The 17,114-nt window shown below is 42.8% G+C and overlaps 1 protein-coding gene across 1 annotated transcript in view; it reads left to right on the plus strand.

The window, feature by feature from the left end:
* DGKK (diacylglycerol kinase kappa) overlaps positions 1 to 17,114 on the plus strand; it is a 98,327-nt gene that overhangs the window by 78,204 nt on the left and 3,009 nt on the right. The window contains exons 15-27 of the mRNA XM_037733375.1: positions 553 to 652; positions 1,600 to 1,828; positions 3,410 to 3,514; positions 3,963 to 4,059; positions 5,623 to 5,730; positions 8,107 to 8,203; positions 8,450 to 8,557; positions 9,479 to 9,592; positions 9,937 to 10,071; positions 11,243 to 11,403; positions 11,996 to 12,137; positions 13,105 to 13,191; positions 16,280 to 16,390. Of these exons, the coding sequence (XP_037589303.1) occupies positions 553 to 652; positions 1,600 to 1,828; positions 3,410 to 3,514; positions 3,963 to 4,059; positions 5,623 to 5,730; positions 8,107 to 8,203; positions 8,450 to 8,557; positions 9,479 to 9,592; positions 9,937 to 10,071; positions 11,243 to 11,403; positions 11,996 to 12,137; positions 13,105 to 13,191; positions 16,280 to 16,390 (1,594 nt within the window). The remainder of the gene's footprint in view (positions 1 to 552; positions 653 to 1,599; positions 1,829 to 3,409; positions 3,515 to 3,962; positions 4,060 to 5,622; positions 5,731 to 8,106; positions 8,204 to 8,449; positions 8,558 to 9,478; positions 9,593 to 9,936; positions 10,072 to 11,242; positions 11,404 to 11,995; positions 12,138 to 13,104; positions 13,192 to 16,279; positions 16,391 to 17,114) is intronic.

Genomic DNA, 17,114 nt, shown 5'->3' on the forward strand with positions numbered 1-17,114 from the left:
AAAAAAAAAAAAGAAAGGTCTCTGTAGAATCTACCTATAGCTGTTTTCTCATAACCTGAGGAACACATTCCTCCTTCTAAATATATGGGTCATTGGTTCCTCCTGGGACTTAGGGACTTCCTGCCCAATCGACTTCACTCTCCTTTGAGAAAAACTTCCCACAGGAAGAGTCCACCCAGTATAACTGTTTGTGCTAAATTAGCTGGGCCCTTGAAACATAGCTGATTGACCCTGGGTGAAAACCTGACCCAAGTTGGACCAAGTGAACTCTCTTTTCTGGAAATTCAGAATTAGTACTAAGAAATGCTGGTCAAATTCTCTTAGGCACTTGACTTGGGAAGTGGTGTGAAACTGGAGTAAAGTGGGGATGGAACACATTTCACCACAGGAACAGAAAAAAATGCAGAGAGAAAAAGGTTGGGAGGAGAGGGTGAGAGAGAGAGAGGAAAGAGAGAGAGGAGGAGGAGGAAGATGGGGACTGATGACATAGGAGAGAAGGGCTCTGGGCCTCATGGTTCATGAAACACTGTGCCATCTATCTTATCTTTCCAGATTCCTGTGTTCAGCCGTGGAAGATTTTGTGCTAGATATTGTAAAGGCCTGGGGTCAGATAAAACAGAACAATACAGCAATAGAGTCTGTGATTTTGAAAGTAAGTTTCCATTCCTTTTGTCTTATACTCTTTGTGGAGCAGCTAGGGGCCCCTTTTTAATAAAAAGCAAACACGCTTGCCACCAGGAATTGTAAAAGAAAAAAGGAGGGAGTTGTTAAGCCTCCCTGATGAGGAAGGTCCAACCTCATCAACTTCCATCTTTTGCTAAATGAAGGGTGGCACTCTGCATGCATACACACATGCCATCTACCTAAGCACATGCCAAGCATCTGCCCACAACTAGACACAAGTGTACATCAAGCAGGTATGCACATGGTTGTACACCAGAACATGTCGGAAAGTATGTACATAGAAATACACACTACAAATACGTTCACATTCACCTCTATAACAACAGTGGCCAACATTTACATAGCACTTACTCTGTATCAAGGACTATTCTGCTTTTAATGTATTAATGTATTTAATCCTCACAACTACCCTAGAATATGGAGACAGAAAGATCACAAACTATTAAGTGATGGAGCTGAGAATCAAGGCCTTAAATCATGCAGCAGATGTACGTCCCCAAACCTACACACATACAAAGACACACACCAAGCACCCAAGCAAGGACACATTCATATCCATAGGAGCATGCCCATGAAAATCCTGAAATGTTTGTCTTTCCTCAAGTTTGCATGTTACATGTCATTTTATAGGCCAGTCTGACACAAGAAAGACTCAGCTATATATATTGATGCATGGGGACATTCAGAAACAAATATGTATTTGATCCCCTAACACCCATTGGTTATCTCATCACATCTGCCCACCTACTTTTTTCTCTAAGTACGTCATCTTCTCACATGTAGTTTTCTATGCTCAGCATTTATGGACAACTTCTACCCCTCCCTACCCTTCCTCATATCATCCCCACTCCTCATTCTGTCCTCTCAAGCATGGGTCCCTCATAACAATGTCCTGTCTCCTTCCTTTCTATCTAGAGTGACTTAATGTATGATAAGCTCAGTGTCGTGATGGATGTTCTGGCTGAGGAGGCAGCAGATACTTCTGTTGAGAAAAGTGCTACAGTACCTGCAGATAGCAGCAAGGCAGACAGGAAGCCCTTCATTCCTCAAATAGACCACATAGCCAAATACAGGTTGGAGCTGACCACAAAGGCCCAGAATCTCCAGAAATCCTTGAAACTCATCATATTCCAAGTTGAACAAGGTAAGGTGGCCAGGGTTGTAGTGACTGAGGTAGGAGAAAGAAAATGTTCCAGAGGATGGTTTACTGGCCTCACTGACTCAGGGTTTGCTATCTGACTGCTACAAAAAGTTGTCTAAAATCTGCATTCATATTGCATACAAAGTTAATATTCAGACCGCTGATTTGAAAAGCCTCAGTCCTGCTAAGCTGCCCCTTTGGTTCCTACTACCTCGCAGACAGTCAACTCCTGCTACTCATTTTTGGGAACCAACACTCATCCGAAACAATTATATTAATAGATGTTAAGTGGCCTGGCTCAAAGCTCTATCAGCTTCCACCACCAGCCATAAGACCTTTTTTCCTCCTGTTCCTGTTTCTTTCCAAGCACCAAGCCTATGACTATTTTAGAAAAAAATGGTATTCATCTCTGCATGTGTTGCACAGTGTTAATCAGGCACAAGGGCCCTGAGAGTGGTCCTGACAGTTCTGACATTAATTGCCATTGCCCAGAACTCATGACAGTCTGCAGACTTCCCAACTCAGTATGAAAACTCTTCAACTCCCTCAGTTTCTTCATTGAATGTTTTGCTACTTCTTTCCCACAATACTTCTTTGAGAAACAGATCAGAAGGTGGTGTAAGACCGAGTGTGTTCTAACTGAGCTACTGGAACTGAGCAGAGGTCTCATGCAGCAAGGAAGTCCCTTTGGCTGGCCCTTGACTTTTAGTCGTCGTGCCTTGCCCTGCCTTGGTACCTTCAGGTACAACCTCAGCCAAGTTTCCAAGAAATAACAAAAATTTCCCTTCTGCACAGTGGAAGGATTAAACAGTCAATTTGCCTTTATTTATATAATTAGTTTCCAAGCAGTGGGGATCAGATTAAACTGATGTAGCCATAACTGTCACAAGCAATCCTCAGTCCATCAACACATATGTTAGATTCAGAGGTGTAGTTTGTGGCTATGAGATAGAAAAAGATCCCTCTGGTAGGAGTATAGGTTAAACTTATGAGCTTTGACACAGGATGAGACTGAGTATCTGAGCTACACAACATACAGGCTGGTGAAAGAAAAGAGACTTCTCAAATGTTCTAGGTGTGGAGTGAGACATTTGAGTGAAAGAATGGCATAGTCCTAGAGGCTCAATTGTGGACAAAAGCCATGTAAGTAAATGAACTAATAGAATGGAGGTAGAAGAGCAGAGGGTTTCTCATGCTGATACTCCAATCCACAAACTTCTACTCCCAACCACATGTACTGGGTGACAGAAGAAAGAGTAACCAGTAAAACAAAGAAATCTCAGGCATAAATATGAAAACACAGAAACACTGTAAGTAGGCTGAGACTACAAACAGTATCATGGAGGAGATGTGATGGTCAAATGGGAGTCTCCATCATCCACCCATTAACTAAACAAAATAGATGCTCAATAAATGTTCAATAACTGTAATTAATCTTTCCTTCCTTCCATCCTTCCTCTCTCCTTCCTTCCTCCTTCCTTCTTCCTTCCTCCCTCCCTCCCTTCCTCCTTTTTTTTTTTTTTTTTTTTTTTTTTTTTTTTTTTTTTTTTTTTTTGCCTTCCTTCCTCCCACTTTTCTCTATAGTTCTGGATGAGGAAAGCAGACAGACAATATCTGTTAAGAACTTTGGTTCAACTTTCTTCTTGGAAGATGACCCAGAAGATATTAGCCAGACAAGTCCACGACGTCGTAAGGATCTTTGTGACTTCTTACCTTATTCTAGTCTTCATCACTGTTGTTTAGTTCCCAAAGAATATCTATTTTTCATGCGTCCTCTTTTAGCCATAATCCTGCAGTAGATACCGCCCCCCTCCCAGAAACTCACACTATAAGATCCCATGCCAATGTCCAGAGTAATGATCCTATTACAAACATTGAAGAGGCTGGCCTGATGAAATACAAGTTTTGAAGCTGTTTTCACTGCCAGCAAGCAAGCAGCCCAGCTTTACTTTTCTCTCAGTGGAAGTCCCTATCCATCCAGGAGAATCCCTCTTTGGAATGAGAACCATGAATATTATCTAGGGGAAAGTCATTGAGCTTGACCCTGCCTCCACAGAGAAAATAGGGTGAAATACAAGTGAGGAGAAAGGGCTTTTTTGTTTGTATCTGACACCCTAGTGATGTCTTTTGTGTCTAGGTTCTCGTCGTGGCACTCTGTCTTCTATATCTTCTCTCAAAAGTGAGGACCTAAACAACCTTAACTTGGATCACTTACATTTTACACCTGAAACTATGTAAGTATTTAACTCTATCACCATTTAATGGCTTCTTTCTTTCTCTTGTTAAGAGAACAATCTCAGGATATCCATAGTCAAATCTTTTCTCTACTTACTAGCTTTGTCACCTACACAAGTGACTCAACCAATTTGAACCTCAGTTTTCTCATATGTAAAATAAAGACCATTGTAGAACTTGCATCATGGGTTTGCTGTATTTATTACATTTATATATGAAAAGTGCTTGCACTGAGCAGTGCTTGGCAGCATCCATAGTTAAGTGTTATATGCATTTGCAGTTATTATTATTATTAACAATTAATAAATGTTAGCTGTTATTTCAGAGGACTTGCTTTTTTTTACTGTTGCCCTTACCAGTAAATGGTTGAAGATACTAAAAACTAAATGGTCATTAGGGAACTAGGCAGCAAATCTAAGGACATCTGTCTCACCAGTTCTACCTCTTTAGAATATCCCCAGCAGCCAAGTTCTGCCACACTCACTCATTTTGAGTTCCATTAAGAAGATAAGTTTGGACATTAGTTAGAGAAACTCCAATCTCTGGACCGTGGTTGAGGGAGGCAAATCTCATGTGAGAGATGTAGGGTCAGTTTAGTAATGAATAAAAAGGTAATCTAAGATTAAACAGCTAAACTGTATCCATTTTAATTTCTCAAAAGGATACAGCTAGCAATTATTTATGTTTTCTTAAATAATTCATTTAAGAAAACGATTTTTATTCCTGTCTCCAATCTGTATTCTCACCCCCTACACTTCACCATTAGCTCAAGTTTATGTCTGAGCTCTCATGGATCTACCTAATGAATTTTGATCAATAGTGCACTGGCAAGTGTTTAATGACCTGCTCTCTTGGGGGAGAAAGCCCTGATTCATTTATGGTGTAAACCGTTCCACCATGGCCTATTTAAGTTACTGATATAATGCCATTGAATGTGGAGTTGGAAAGAGATATGCATAATCAGTTTCCATGAGCTGGTGCCAACCGGCTATACACCACTGGTTTTGATGTTTGACACCTTAGATAGACACAGGAGACTTGAAAAACCGCTTGGCTTTTTTTGTTTTGTTCATATCTACCCTCTTTTATCAGTCTTCTCCCTCAAATGTGTGGTCACTTTGCCCTTTGATGTCAGACGTCACTGAGAGCAGTGGTGCAGACTTAACTATCATGGCATGTTTGTATCTAGGATACTAAAAAGTTCTTTATGGGAATAAGCCAATGACTCTATTTCCCTTCATATTGTATGTGAAGAAAACATGAGCCACTCATATATGAGGCCTCCAACAATGACCAAAATCATGAATGTTGCTTCTTTACTATGAGTTACAATCCTACTGAAGCTTCCCAACTGGCTAGGCACTCCCTCATACAGCTAATAAGCTGGTTGTTCATACAAAAAGATATCTGCACATGCCTCTCAAAAAATGTTACAGTTAGTGCCCAGTGTGGAGGAGGCCTTCCTTCACTGGTTTTCCATCATGCAGATTCATCTTCATGCCCAATGATAGTGGAACTTCTTTCTTGCACCAATGTCTGTCCTCTTCTTTGATTAATTTCAGACGTTTTAAAGAAAAATGTGTCATGAACAACTACTTTGGAATTGGACTGGATGCTAAAATTTCTCTGGATTTCAACACCAGAAGAGATGAACACCCAGGACAATACAAGTAAGGAAAAGAAACTCCCTTCCCTACATGTAAACACACAATCACAATACACATATATATTCCTACAATCTCTACCTCTCAAACAAGCAACAGAAAGAAAGGGACCCCATGGGAAGTAAAATGCCTCCATCCCAAGATTAGCCTGATGGGACAGTGTGAGCCAAATGTTGGATGAATGCACTGGCATAGTAAACTTGGAGCTGCCTTCAAATCCAGGCCTGTGGATATCTGTGTAAACACAGTTACCTGTGTTAACTGTTACTGAGAACAGGTTATGTTAACTCAGTTTAGCAAGTCACCCATCTTTGTTCTGTCTGAGAGAGCTTAACCAGGTTTCAGTAGTGGCTGTGGATCTGTTTTTACTTGACAAGGTTGCAAAGTATCAAAGATCCCTCTATTTGTTCTTGGTGTTCCTAACCTGGTTCCCCTGGACCTGTTACTTTTACCCCACCCAGTGTTGGCTTGTATGGCACCTTCTCACCCTTTCATACTTCAGATATGACCTAAGTCAGCCACAGAGTTCTTGTGGTACATTGAAAGTATAAGTAACAAGAATCATGACACCCCACCCCACCCTTGCCACTGCCACTAGAACTTCTTTCTCAAAGCAGGCCTGGGTTGAGAAACAAGTACTTTGTCAGATATGTGATTTGCAAATATTTTCTCCCCGTCTGTTGCTGGTCTTTTCATTTTCTTAGTAGTATTTTTGAAATACAGAAGTGTTGAATTCTAAGGAGATCCAATTGATCAGTTTTTTTCTTCATGGACCATGCTTCTGGTGCCATCTCTAGGAAATCTTTGCCAACCCAAGATCTTAAAATTTGCTCCTAAGTTTTCTTCTAAAGTTTGTATTGTTTTAGCTCTTATTAATACATTTAAATGCATGATCCACTTTGAGTTATTTTTTTCCATATAGTGTGAGGGTCTAAGGTAAGAGTCTAAGTTTATCTTTTTGCCTGTGGGTATCCAATTATCCCAGCACCATTTTTATTTATTTATTTATTTTGGAGATGGAGTCTCACTCTGTCACTCAGGCTGGAGTGCAGTGGTGTGATCTCAGCTCACTGCAACCTCTGCCTCTCGAGTTCAAGCAACTCTTCTGCCTCAGCCTCCTGAGTAGCTGGGACTGTAGGTGCACACCACCATGCCTAATTTTTTTGTAAGTTAGTAGAGACGGAGTTTCACCTTGTTGCCCAGGCTGTTCTCAAACTCCTGAGCTCGGGCAATTTGCCCACCTTGGCTTCCCAAAATGCTAGGATTAAAGGTGTGAGCCACTGCACCAGGCTCCAGCACGATTTTTTAAAACAGCTCTCCTTTCCCCAATGAATTGTACTGGCACTTTTGTCCAAAATCACTTGACCATAAATGCAAGGGTTTATTTCTGGACTCTCACTTCTGTTCCATTGATTTATGTGTCTATCCTATGCAAGTACCACACTATCTTGATAACTGTAGCTTTGCAGAAATTTTTGAAATTGGGAAATGAAAGTCCCCTACTTTATTCTTTTTTTCAGAATTGGTTTGTTCTAGGTATTGTGCATTTTCATATACCTAAACTCCTATTTTTGTAGATGAGAACACCAAAGTGCCCAGAGAACAAATGGTTTAAAAGTGTCTAAATAATTTTGTGCTAGCCTTCTGACATTTCAAAACTCATTCCATGTGATGGCTCATTTCTATGGCTCTACAAGCTCAAAGTAAACAATATACAGCATTTCTAGTGATCGTAAGCTCCCCAGCTATTTCTATCAGAGATCCCAGAGTCAGCAAGACCCTGTCCTCTGCACCTCTACCTTAAGTCACCTGATATCCTTTCCTGTCTGGCTCCTCCTCTAAAATCTCCCTACGAAGCTTAGATCTAGTCCATGGCATTGAATTAAGCATTTAGTATATGGATCTGGTGTTTGGAAAAGAACTTCACGTTGCCAGAAAAGTTGCTGCTTCAAAAAAATTGCATTCTGAGAGTCACATGTTTCAAATGAAACTGATTTGAAGCAGCTGAAATCTCCTGGAGTAGCACAACCAGGGTAGCTGGTGTGTACCAGCCAGCTATGTGCACAGCTTTTTATGAGCATTGCTGTCTGAATATAGCCTGTTTCTTCCAAATCTGGACCAATATCAGTAGCAAGGAGAAATGGAAAATTCATCTATTGATAGGATACTGAGGCTTCAAAGGGGCCCAGGAACCCATTTCTGCAAGTGTTTGCATGGGATACCAGTTACATTAACTGCTGTCCAGTTACCATTTACCATGACTTCTCTCTGTAAGAAGGCATTTGAGAAATAAGATGGTTTTCCTTCCTGTCTTTCTCTACCCCATTTATCAATATATCATTCACCCTCTGACTATGTTTCCTCATGCTTACCTTTCTATAGTAGCCGCCTTAAGAACAAGATGTGGTATGGCCTTCTGGGAAGCAAGGAACTTTTGCAGCGCACTTACAGGAAACTGGAAGAACGGGTGCATTTAGAGGTTAGTGGAAAGGAGGATGGTCTTTCCTGGGTATGGAGAAAGGAAATCTCACAGCCTTGGGAATACCCTATATTCTGGTTCTTCCTGAGCTTTAACTCTGTGATCCTCACAGCTCATGGGAGGAAGGCATGAAGATAGATTTCCATGTAATGGAAGAGAAGACAGAGCCCATTCCCCATCTCTGTAAATGTTCCTTCATTTTACTACCTAAAGATCCAGCTAATGAAAGCTACTCTTCTCTTTCAGTGTGATGGAGAACCCATCTCTTTGCCAAATCTGCAGGGCATTGTAGTGCTCAACATTACCAGCTATGCCGGAGGTATCAACTTCTGGGGAAGCAACACAGCAACCACGGTTAGTATGGAACAAGGAATGGGGAGGGAGAAAGGCACGATCCCACTATGGTCTCTCAGAAGGAAGTACTGTGCTGATTTAAGTGAAAAATGAACAATGGGAGAATAGGAGGTGGGCTGAGAACCTTTATTAGCAGCAGTTACGTGATCAGTTTTTTGGGCAATTACCATCCCAGAGCAGAAAATTTCGATCAAAGACCTCAGGAAAAGGTCAACTCTTAGGTGTTGCCTAGGCTTTGGATTTTCCATTCCTCAGGTCTGACAGATCCTTTAAAGGCTATCTAGACCATGCTTTTTTTTTTTAAGATAGAGTCTCACTCTGTCATCCAGGCTGGAGTGCAGTGGCATGATCTCGGTTCACTGCAACCTCTGCCTCCCGGGTTTAAGTGATTCTCCTGCCTCAGCCTCCCAAGTAGCTGGGATTACAGGTGCTGGCCACCATGCCCAGCTAATTTTTATATNAGAGACAGGGTTTAGCCATGTTGGCCAGGCTGGCCTTGAACTTTTGGCCTCAGGTGATCCACCCGTCTCGGCCTCCCAAAGTGCTGCGATTACAGGCATGAGCCACTGTGCCGGGCCAAGGCCATGCTCTTTTCTCCAAGGAATTCTGTCAATACAATCTCCTGGGAAGCTGACCATGACCCCTTTACTCTGAGTTCACCCAAGAAGGTCATAAGGCAAATGAGACTGGTCTCGGGGATTTATGATGCTGGATTGGATAAGGAAGGAACTGGCTAAGAGTTCAGTGCCCTTTTCCCAGATTGGCTTCCTGACCTCATCTTCTCCCCTTTTAATAATGCAGTTCTTCCACTCTCCATGAGCTAGAAAAATTCTCATCAGGAGCCTTTAAACATTCCTTCTTGTTATAGACAAGGTGTGGTTTCTCAAGGGTGGGAGATGTGACACAGTTCTTCTTTCTTAGGAATATGAGGCTCCTGCAATAGACGATGGGAAGCTGGAGGTAGTGGCAATCTTTGGTTCTGTGCAGATGGCAATGTCCCGTATCATCAACCTGCATCATCATCGCATTGCCCAGGTAGGCAGGGGCTGGATGGGCACCAGGAAGGGGCTGAGATTTCTGTCTGCTACCAAGGATGTGGGACAGTCCCAGGAATTAACTGGGTATAAGAATGCCAGGGTAGAGTGAGCAGGCTATCTGGTAACTGGTAAGGTGCTGACTGAGGTTGGAGGCAGAGGTGGCAGAGACCAATGGAGCAAAAAGCCCATAGTAAAAGCTGTTTCTTCCTGGGATGATCTGATTCACATATTTTCCAGTCCCACTTCAGATACACATTTGAGGCCATAACTATGAAATTACCAGATAGAGCTATAGCAGTTGCCTCATTTTTCTCTCCCATTCTTCCTCATTTTCTCTGGCAGTGCCGTGAGGTGATGATAACCATTGATGGTGAAGAAGGTATCCCAGTGCAGGTGGATGGGGAGGCCTGGATTCAGAGACCAGGCCTTATCAAGATTAGATACAAGAATGCTGCCCAGATGCTGACAAGAGATCGGGTAAGGGGGGAAAGCTTGTCTTGGGCTCCTATACTGTCTCATCTATAGCTGTCACTTGAGTACTGAATATTTCCACTCAAGCAGAATTCCTCAAAGGGATGTTGGTGAGCCCCTGGTATCAAAATCACTTGAGATTCTGGTTATAAATGCATATTCTTGAGCCCCACACTAGACCCACTGAACCACATAGGGATGCATAGTTCCCAGGAACCCAAATTTGCAAACAAGCTCCTCAAGACATACTGACATTTGCAAACACTGTTCAAGATAGATGAGGAGCTTCCTCCCCTGGTTTTGGGCAAGGTTATCCTCCTCTCTCCACTACAAAGACAGCTAAAGGCCTCAGATGATTATGGAAAAATCTTCTCTTTCAGCAACAGATTCTGCATTGAATATGGTCTTTAGGTGTCTCTAAGTTTCCTTAAAATGCTGCATTCATAAATGTCATCCACTTCAGCTATACCTTCTAAAGCTTAGAAACGTGCCATTATTGATCACATATTCAATGCTTGAAGATTATCTTGCACTCTTACCTGTGAAAAGTCCATAGAAACAACAATAGAGAAGGGAAGAGAATCCCAGTTTGTAAACTGCCTATTCTGTGCTAGGCACTTTACATTTCTCTCATGTAGATACTCCCCACAATCCTATGAGGTGGATACAATTATTCCCATTTTACAGATGAGGAAAATGAGGACCAGAGAGATTCAATAATTTGCTAATGGTCAGATAACTAGTAAATGACAGAAACATGATTCAAAATTAAATTAGATATGTCTGGATCTAAACTGTGTCACCACATATTGCCTACATTTGGTAAAGAAGGGAGCACGAAAGGTGATCCACTGTCTTGTCAGTTATGATGCCTTCATATAGGAGCTTCTAGAAAGCAGACATGTGTTTGACCCAAGCCTGGTATCCCAAAACCCAGCATATTGACAACAACAAAAGCTAAAAGGGCAGAGTCCAGAAGAGATATTGAATAAAATGATGGATACTTGTATAGGTATATAGATGGGTATGAGAGGGGGAATGGTCAGGGGCCCTCCTTCCTCTTTACTCACTCTACCCACATACCCATTGCCCGCAAATGTCAGACTCATAGACAGATCTGTCATGTGCCCTAGTAGCTACAGCAATCATTAGGATATGCCACTGTATTCATCTCCAGGACTTTGAGAACTCAATGAAAACATGGGAGTGCAAGCATACTGAAATTCAAGCTGCCCCTCAACCCCAGCTGCACTCCCAGGACTCTCAAGAGTGCCTCTCTGATGAGGAGTATGCCCAGATGCAGCACTTAGCTCGGCTTGCAGAAAACCTCATCAGCAGGTAAGTGTACTGGCCTAGATACAGAGCTGAGAATCCCAAGAAGGCATAGGGAGAAGAAGCCATTTTATATCTATTGGCCACCAGGAAGCCTGGCCTCAGAGAGGAATTTAGCTTAGAGCTCTAAAGATTGAGTAGGACTCTCACAATCCAGGCAGGAAATATTCTTTCTGCTCAGCAATAAGCCAGCTTAGACATCTCTCACTAGACCCAGGGATGAATTTGGATCTCTTGATGCTGCTCCAAGCCCAACAGAACTAAGACTGTTTACCCTTGCCCCTAAATATCAGGAGGGCCTTGGAGTTCCTGGAGTCAGCTGCCCTCCTCTATTCTAGCCTCCTACCCTCCCCAAGGTCCCAGTATCTAAATTCAGGTGAGACAGGGATGAGTAAAGGTAAATACCTAGAGAAGAGTAGAAACATTTTCTAGAATAGGTAGCTCCCTAGAGAAGAGCAGAACAAACAGGAGGGAGTCATGAATCCAAGTCAGGTACCCAGGGCTTTCATTTCTACTGTTACCCAAACCCTCACCAGTGCCCCAGGCCAGAAGTCCTTCAGAAATCCCAACTCATCTATCTGTCCTTGCTTTATTACAGACTTAATGACCTGAGCAAGGTCCACCAGCATGTATCTGTCCTCATGGATTCTGTGAATGCCAGTGCTAATGTCCTGAATAATACATTTTATGGCCAAGACAGTAGCAGTGAGTTGGGCGCAGCTTCCTGTATTCCCATTGAAGTAAGTGGAAAAGGAGTGAAATAAGGAAAGTGACAAAACCAAATAGGAAAGAGGATGAAAGGGAAGGAAGCGGAACAAGGGGCTGGATGGAGAAACTGGGCAAATATGGCAGGAAACTGATGGATAGAGTGGATGGGAAGGCAGTCATTCCTTGACTTTACAGGTCCAAGTTGGTTACTGAGGGAAAACCACAGCAGATTTCATCAGTCTGAGAGCTAGCCCTCTTCCCTAATAGCCATCCACCACACCACCCTCAAGGGAGAAATGGACAATGAATGAAGAGAAACTTGGCCTTGGCCCTTCCTTATCCCAAGTAGATCTCTGTATAACCGGATAAGGTGACACATGTCACTGAAACCAGAACTTCCGGGTGCCTTGGTTTTCCTCTTGAGGGAAAAGTCCAGATCAAGCTGGACACTTAATGTTAAATGTGCCACCCCATGGCTTTGTCCATTGCCAGAATTGTTCAGTGATGCTTTTAAAAAGTAACTTTAGTGCTAGGCGAAAGATATAATTGTGTCAGGGCCTGATTACAGTTGGAGAAGGCCTGCAGCTCAAGGCCTTAGTTGCAAGAAGAGAGATGGTAGGCCCTAATTCCACCTGCCCTGGAATGATGGTTTTGGCCTAGAGACAAGAAGTGGCCTTACATTTATTCTCTTGTTTGCATATTTTCTATTTTCCTATACCCACTGCAATCAATCAACGATGCCAAAGCCAAGTCGTGCTCTGCCACTTCACATAGTAGTACACAACTCCTGTACCAGCAGTTGTCAGCTTGTACTGGTTCAGATTGGTTGGTGCTCATGCTGAACTAATTGTGTTATATTTTGAATATTGCTTTTTCAACTATAGCCACATCCTACTAGCCTCCTTCTACCTTCTCATGGAGAAGCCAGCTGCATGCTTACTAACCAACAACTCCCCTGTCTTTGTCTTTTTCTCTCCTTTTCCTTTATTCTCCTCTCAGACTCTAAGCAGAAATGATGCCGTAGATATTACGTTTAGTCTTAAAGGACTCTATGATGACACCACAGCTTTCCTGGATGAAAAGCTGGTGAGTGCAGGGGATTGAAACATGGGAGGGCAATGTATTCCATCTGAATGTGGTCATGGTCTTGTGCTTGGTCCAAGGGCACTGGAGACTTGTGGGAGCATTTTGGCCAGGTGCTTGCCTGGAAGTCCTGACTGTGTCACCTAGGATTGTTGTTGATTGTATGATTTCATGGGTTTTGCTAATCCATAGGGATTACCATATTCTTGGGAGAAAGTCTCAACCTGTCCTTCGGTAAATGTCTTGTGGGTTCAGACCAGGCCAATAAAAAGTAGAGTGTTATCGTACTTGATTCAGCTGCAGTAGAAAAAGATGAGCTCTTTGAGCTGCTTTGTACTTCCCAAGTTTCTACATGCCTCTTTCATGTAGAAACCTGTGAAAAGGTGGTATGGATTAGTAGAAATATTGAGAGATTCTTGGTTCAAGTCTCAAATCTACCACTTACTAGTTATTAATATATTAGCTTCCTAAGGCTACCATACCAAAGTACCAAAAACTAGGTGTCTTCAAACAATCAAAATGTATTGTCTCACAATTCTGGAAGCTAGAAATCCAAAATCAAGGTATCAGCAGGGTCATCCTGTAAAACCCGTAGAGGGGTCTTTCTTTGCCTCTTTTTAGCTTTCAGTGGTTTTCTGGCAAGCTTTGGTGTTTCTTGGATTGTCTTCACAAGGCCATCTTCTTATGAGGACACCAGTCACACTGGATTAGGGCCTACCCTATCCAATATGACCTCTACAACTAACTACATCTTACAATGACCCTATTTCCAAATGAGGTCACATTCTGATGTACTGGGGATTAGGTCTTCAACGTATCATTCCTGGGGGGGACACAATTCAACCCATAACACTAGCTACATGACTTCACCTCTCTGGATCTTAGTTTCCTTATCTACAAGATAGGAATTATAATCCCTACCTCTCCAGGTTGTTGTATACTAACTATCAGCACCTAACACATACTAGCAGCTTGATAGATGGTACATTTTATTGGTGCTAGGGAGAACAGACTGAGGCTCCATTTTTAGGCTACAAGGCTAGTTGCATGTTTCTCAGAATGCAAAACCCGTAGGCATACTTGGTGAGTGTGCTCTGATTAGGTGACTAATTATGATCATCCATTTTAAGGTTGGCTGGTAAGGCCCTGAGGTAGGTGCTGTTCTTGCCTCTCATCTAATTAAGATTTATTTGAAGAGGGGCTTCTGACTTGATATTGCAAGAAGTGCATCTATTTCCTCTTTTCATTTGCTCATCTAATTGGCACACTGCACAGGAGGCAGAGTGGCTAAGGCAATCAGGTCAGGCTGTCCCAACATCTGAGCCCCAAGCTAGTCTTTCAGCTTTAGACAACATCAACAGAAGTATCTTCTATATATAGGCAGAGCTCAATGGCCTTGCCTATTTGGGCAGCAGGAAATAGGTGAGTTTGGTCTCTTGTTGCCACTCAGACTTTCCTGAGGCTCACAACCTGAAAATTGGTTCGCATGAACCAACAACCCGACTTGAGCACACACCACACTTGAGAAGTCTGCCACCCCATAGGGCCTGGTGAAGACTTCAACACACATACACATCCACACATCCAAATGTGGCCAAAAAGCAGGCAGCAGCTAAGAATGACCATATATCTCCAGAAAGGCTGTCATAGAGGTGAGATGAAAATAAAGCTTGTTTCATTTGGGTGTTATTCCTCCCCTTGAAGAAGGAGGGCAGTAAAGAGCTCAGAGTTAGCAAGGGGAAGTAAACTGATGTCAAAGTGAATCCCACCCAGTAACTCCCAATTTCCTTACTTGGCACACGCATGTCCCGTGCATCTAGGGCAGTCTGTATTCTCGTAAGTTACTAGTTGAAAAGCAAAAGACATTGTTTGTCAGAACTGACTTGTTGCCCCCACAATATCCCATCGTGACTGACCGTAACCTCCTACCCTGTAGTATTCCTCTCATTCACATGCCACCCATTTGTGACAGCTGACAAGGCTCGACCTATGGCTGGAGCAGCAAGTGGCCTGTGTACAGCAAGAAGGCACATAAGTGCTAGATTGAAAGTAAAGTGCATGCCAGGCAGGAGAGGTGAGGCCAGGTTAGGTGGGCTGTAAGTATGTGAGGGTTGAAGATATCTGTGCCCATCCATTCTCCCAGCTCACTACTTACTGGAATATGAACTATCGTACCTGTGTTGATGTTCTAGAACTTGGTTCTTCTCAGTTGAAGATGGTCCCAAAAGAATCCATTTTAAGTCTTCCATGGACTGTACAGAGTTCATCCTCTGGGTTTTGGGGGTTACTAGGAAGATTTGCTTCCTGAACCTATGGGACAAGCTATCAAGAACTCACTTCTTAATTAGTAAGAGTGATAGCTGGGGGCAAAAGCACACACTGGGGAGACAGACCCTCTTTTCCAAGAGGAGAAAGTTGAGCCAGTCTCTCTCTATCTCTCTCCTTGCTTCACAAAACAACCTTTAAATTACAGTAAGCATGTAATTGATTCTCTCAGCATCTGGCCTCCCTACATGTCCTTGCTAAGACGGTGTTATATAGAGGGTAGGCTATAGAGTTAAACCGACCTGGGTTCTGTTTAGCTGTGTGATCTTGAGCAGTAAACTTCTTGGAGTCTGTTTTCTTACTCATGGAATGAGAACACTAGTACCTTGTAAGGTATTGTAAGGTTACTGGGAAGATGGGACGAAATTATGTATGTACAGTGCTTGGCATACAGTATGTGCTCAAAACTTCATAGCTCTTACTTAGGAGAACACTGGGATGTCTTCAGGAACTTGAGGTCAAGAGTAGGACCCCTGTCCTGGACTCCAAGCTATAGGAGTGAAGCTCGGTGTTAATTGATACTAATCAAAAGGCCTCTCTGCTTGCGAAACTATTAAGCATGCCCAGCCCCAAGGAGAACCCCACCATTTGGTTGTTTTCTGGTTATTCCTATTGAGAAAGAAAAGAGCTGGCTATGGGCCAAAGGGATACAAGTTGGCACCTTGTGGTCTCTTGGCCACTAGCAGGGACTGCGAGTGCGGGAGAGTGTAAGAGTCTACAAAAGTGCTAGTTATTGGACACTCACTCTTTTTCCTGTCTATGCCAGCTGAGAAGTTCTGAGGATGAGGCCACATTACAAAGCACCCTGGATGCCATGAATAAAGAGTTCAAAAAGCTATCTGAGATAGACTGGATGAATTCGATCTTTGTTCCAGAGGTGGGTAACTTGGGAATTGGGAAATAAAGGGAAAGAGGGATTCTTCCTTAGTGCCTTCCCTTCCAGTGTGGGCCAGGACACAGTGACTGATTGTAGTACAGGGGGTCCAGTGCTGGCTTTCAACTGAAGCTTACTGGAACTTCCTCCCCACCTACCTTCCCCCAATCTCTTCATCATAAATAGATAGGGTAAGGCAAAAAACATGTAGAAAAATTAGGCGATTATAGAAAAATAACCAGAAAGAAGTCTCATTCTGTACCAAGAGATGATCAACAAAGAATAAACAAGATAGGTTTTCCCATGTGTTGTTTTCCTGTCTGCAAACTCCCCCTCCCTGCTCAGCACCTGCTGCCAGGACTGAACTTCATCTGGGTCATACTGGTGGTTAAATCTTCCAAATATTACCTCTCCCTGCTGCTTCCCGTCCCTCCTGCTCTGGGTTTTCTGGCAACAAACTTAATCTCAAAATTATGTTTTACTGAGATCAGTAGTAAAACAAGCACACTTTAGCAGGCCTGAGCTGGAATTACAGAGCCTGCAAGATCTGCACAGCAGAGAGCCGACATTCATAGTAGTTATGTTTAGAAAACCCTCTTTGCATTCCAGACAGGGAAGCAGCTGGCCTGGCAGGCAGGGGGCTTCCCTATAAGAAGGTATTTGGCCAAGAGGCAAGTAAGGGCTCACCAAACAGTATGTCTGAAGGAAGAGGTGTTTTTACCTAATT

The sequence above is a fragment of the Cebus imitator genome, unplaced genomic scaffold (assembly GCF_001604975.1).
Source record: "Cebus imitator isolate Cc_AM_T3 unplaced genomic scaffold, Cebus_imitator-1.0 Scaffold520, whole genome shotgun sequence".
NCBI classification, from domain to species: Eukaryota; Metazoa; Chordata; class Mammalia; order Primates; family Cebidae; genus Cebus; species Cebus imitator.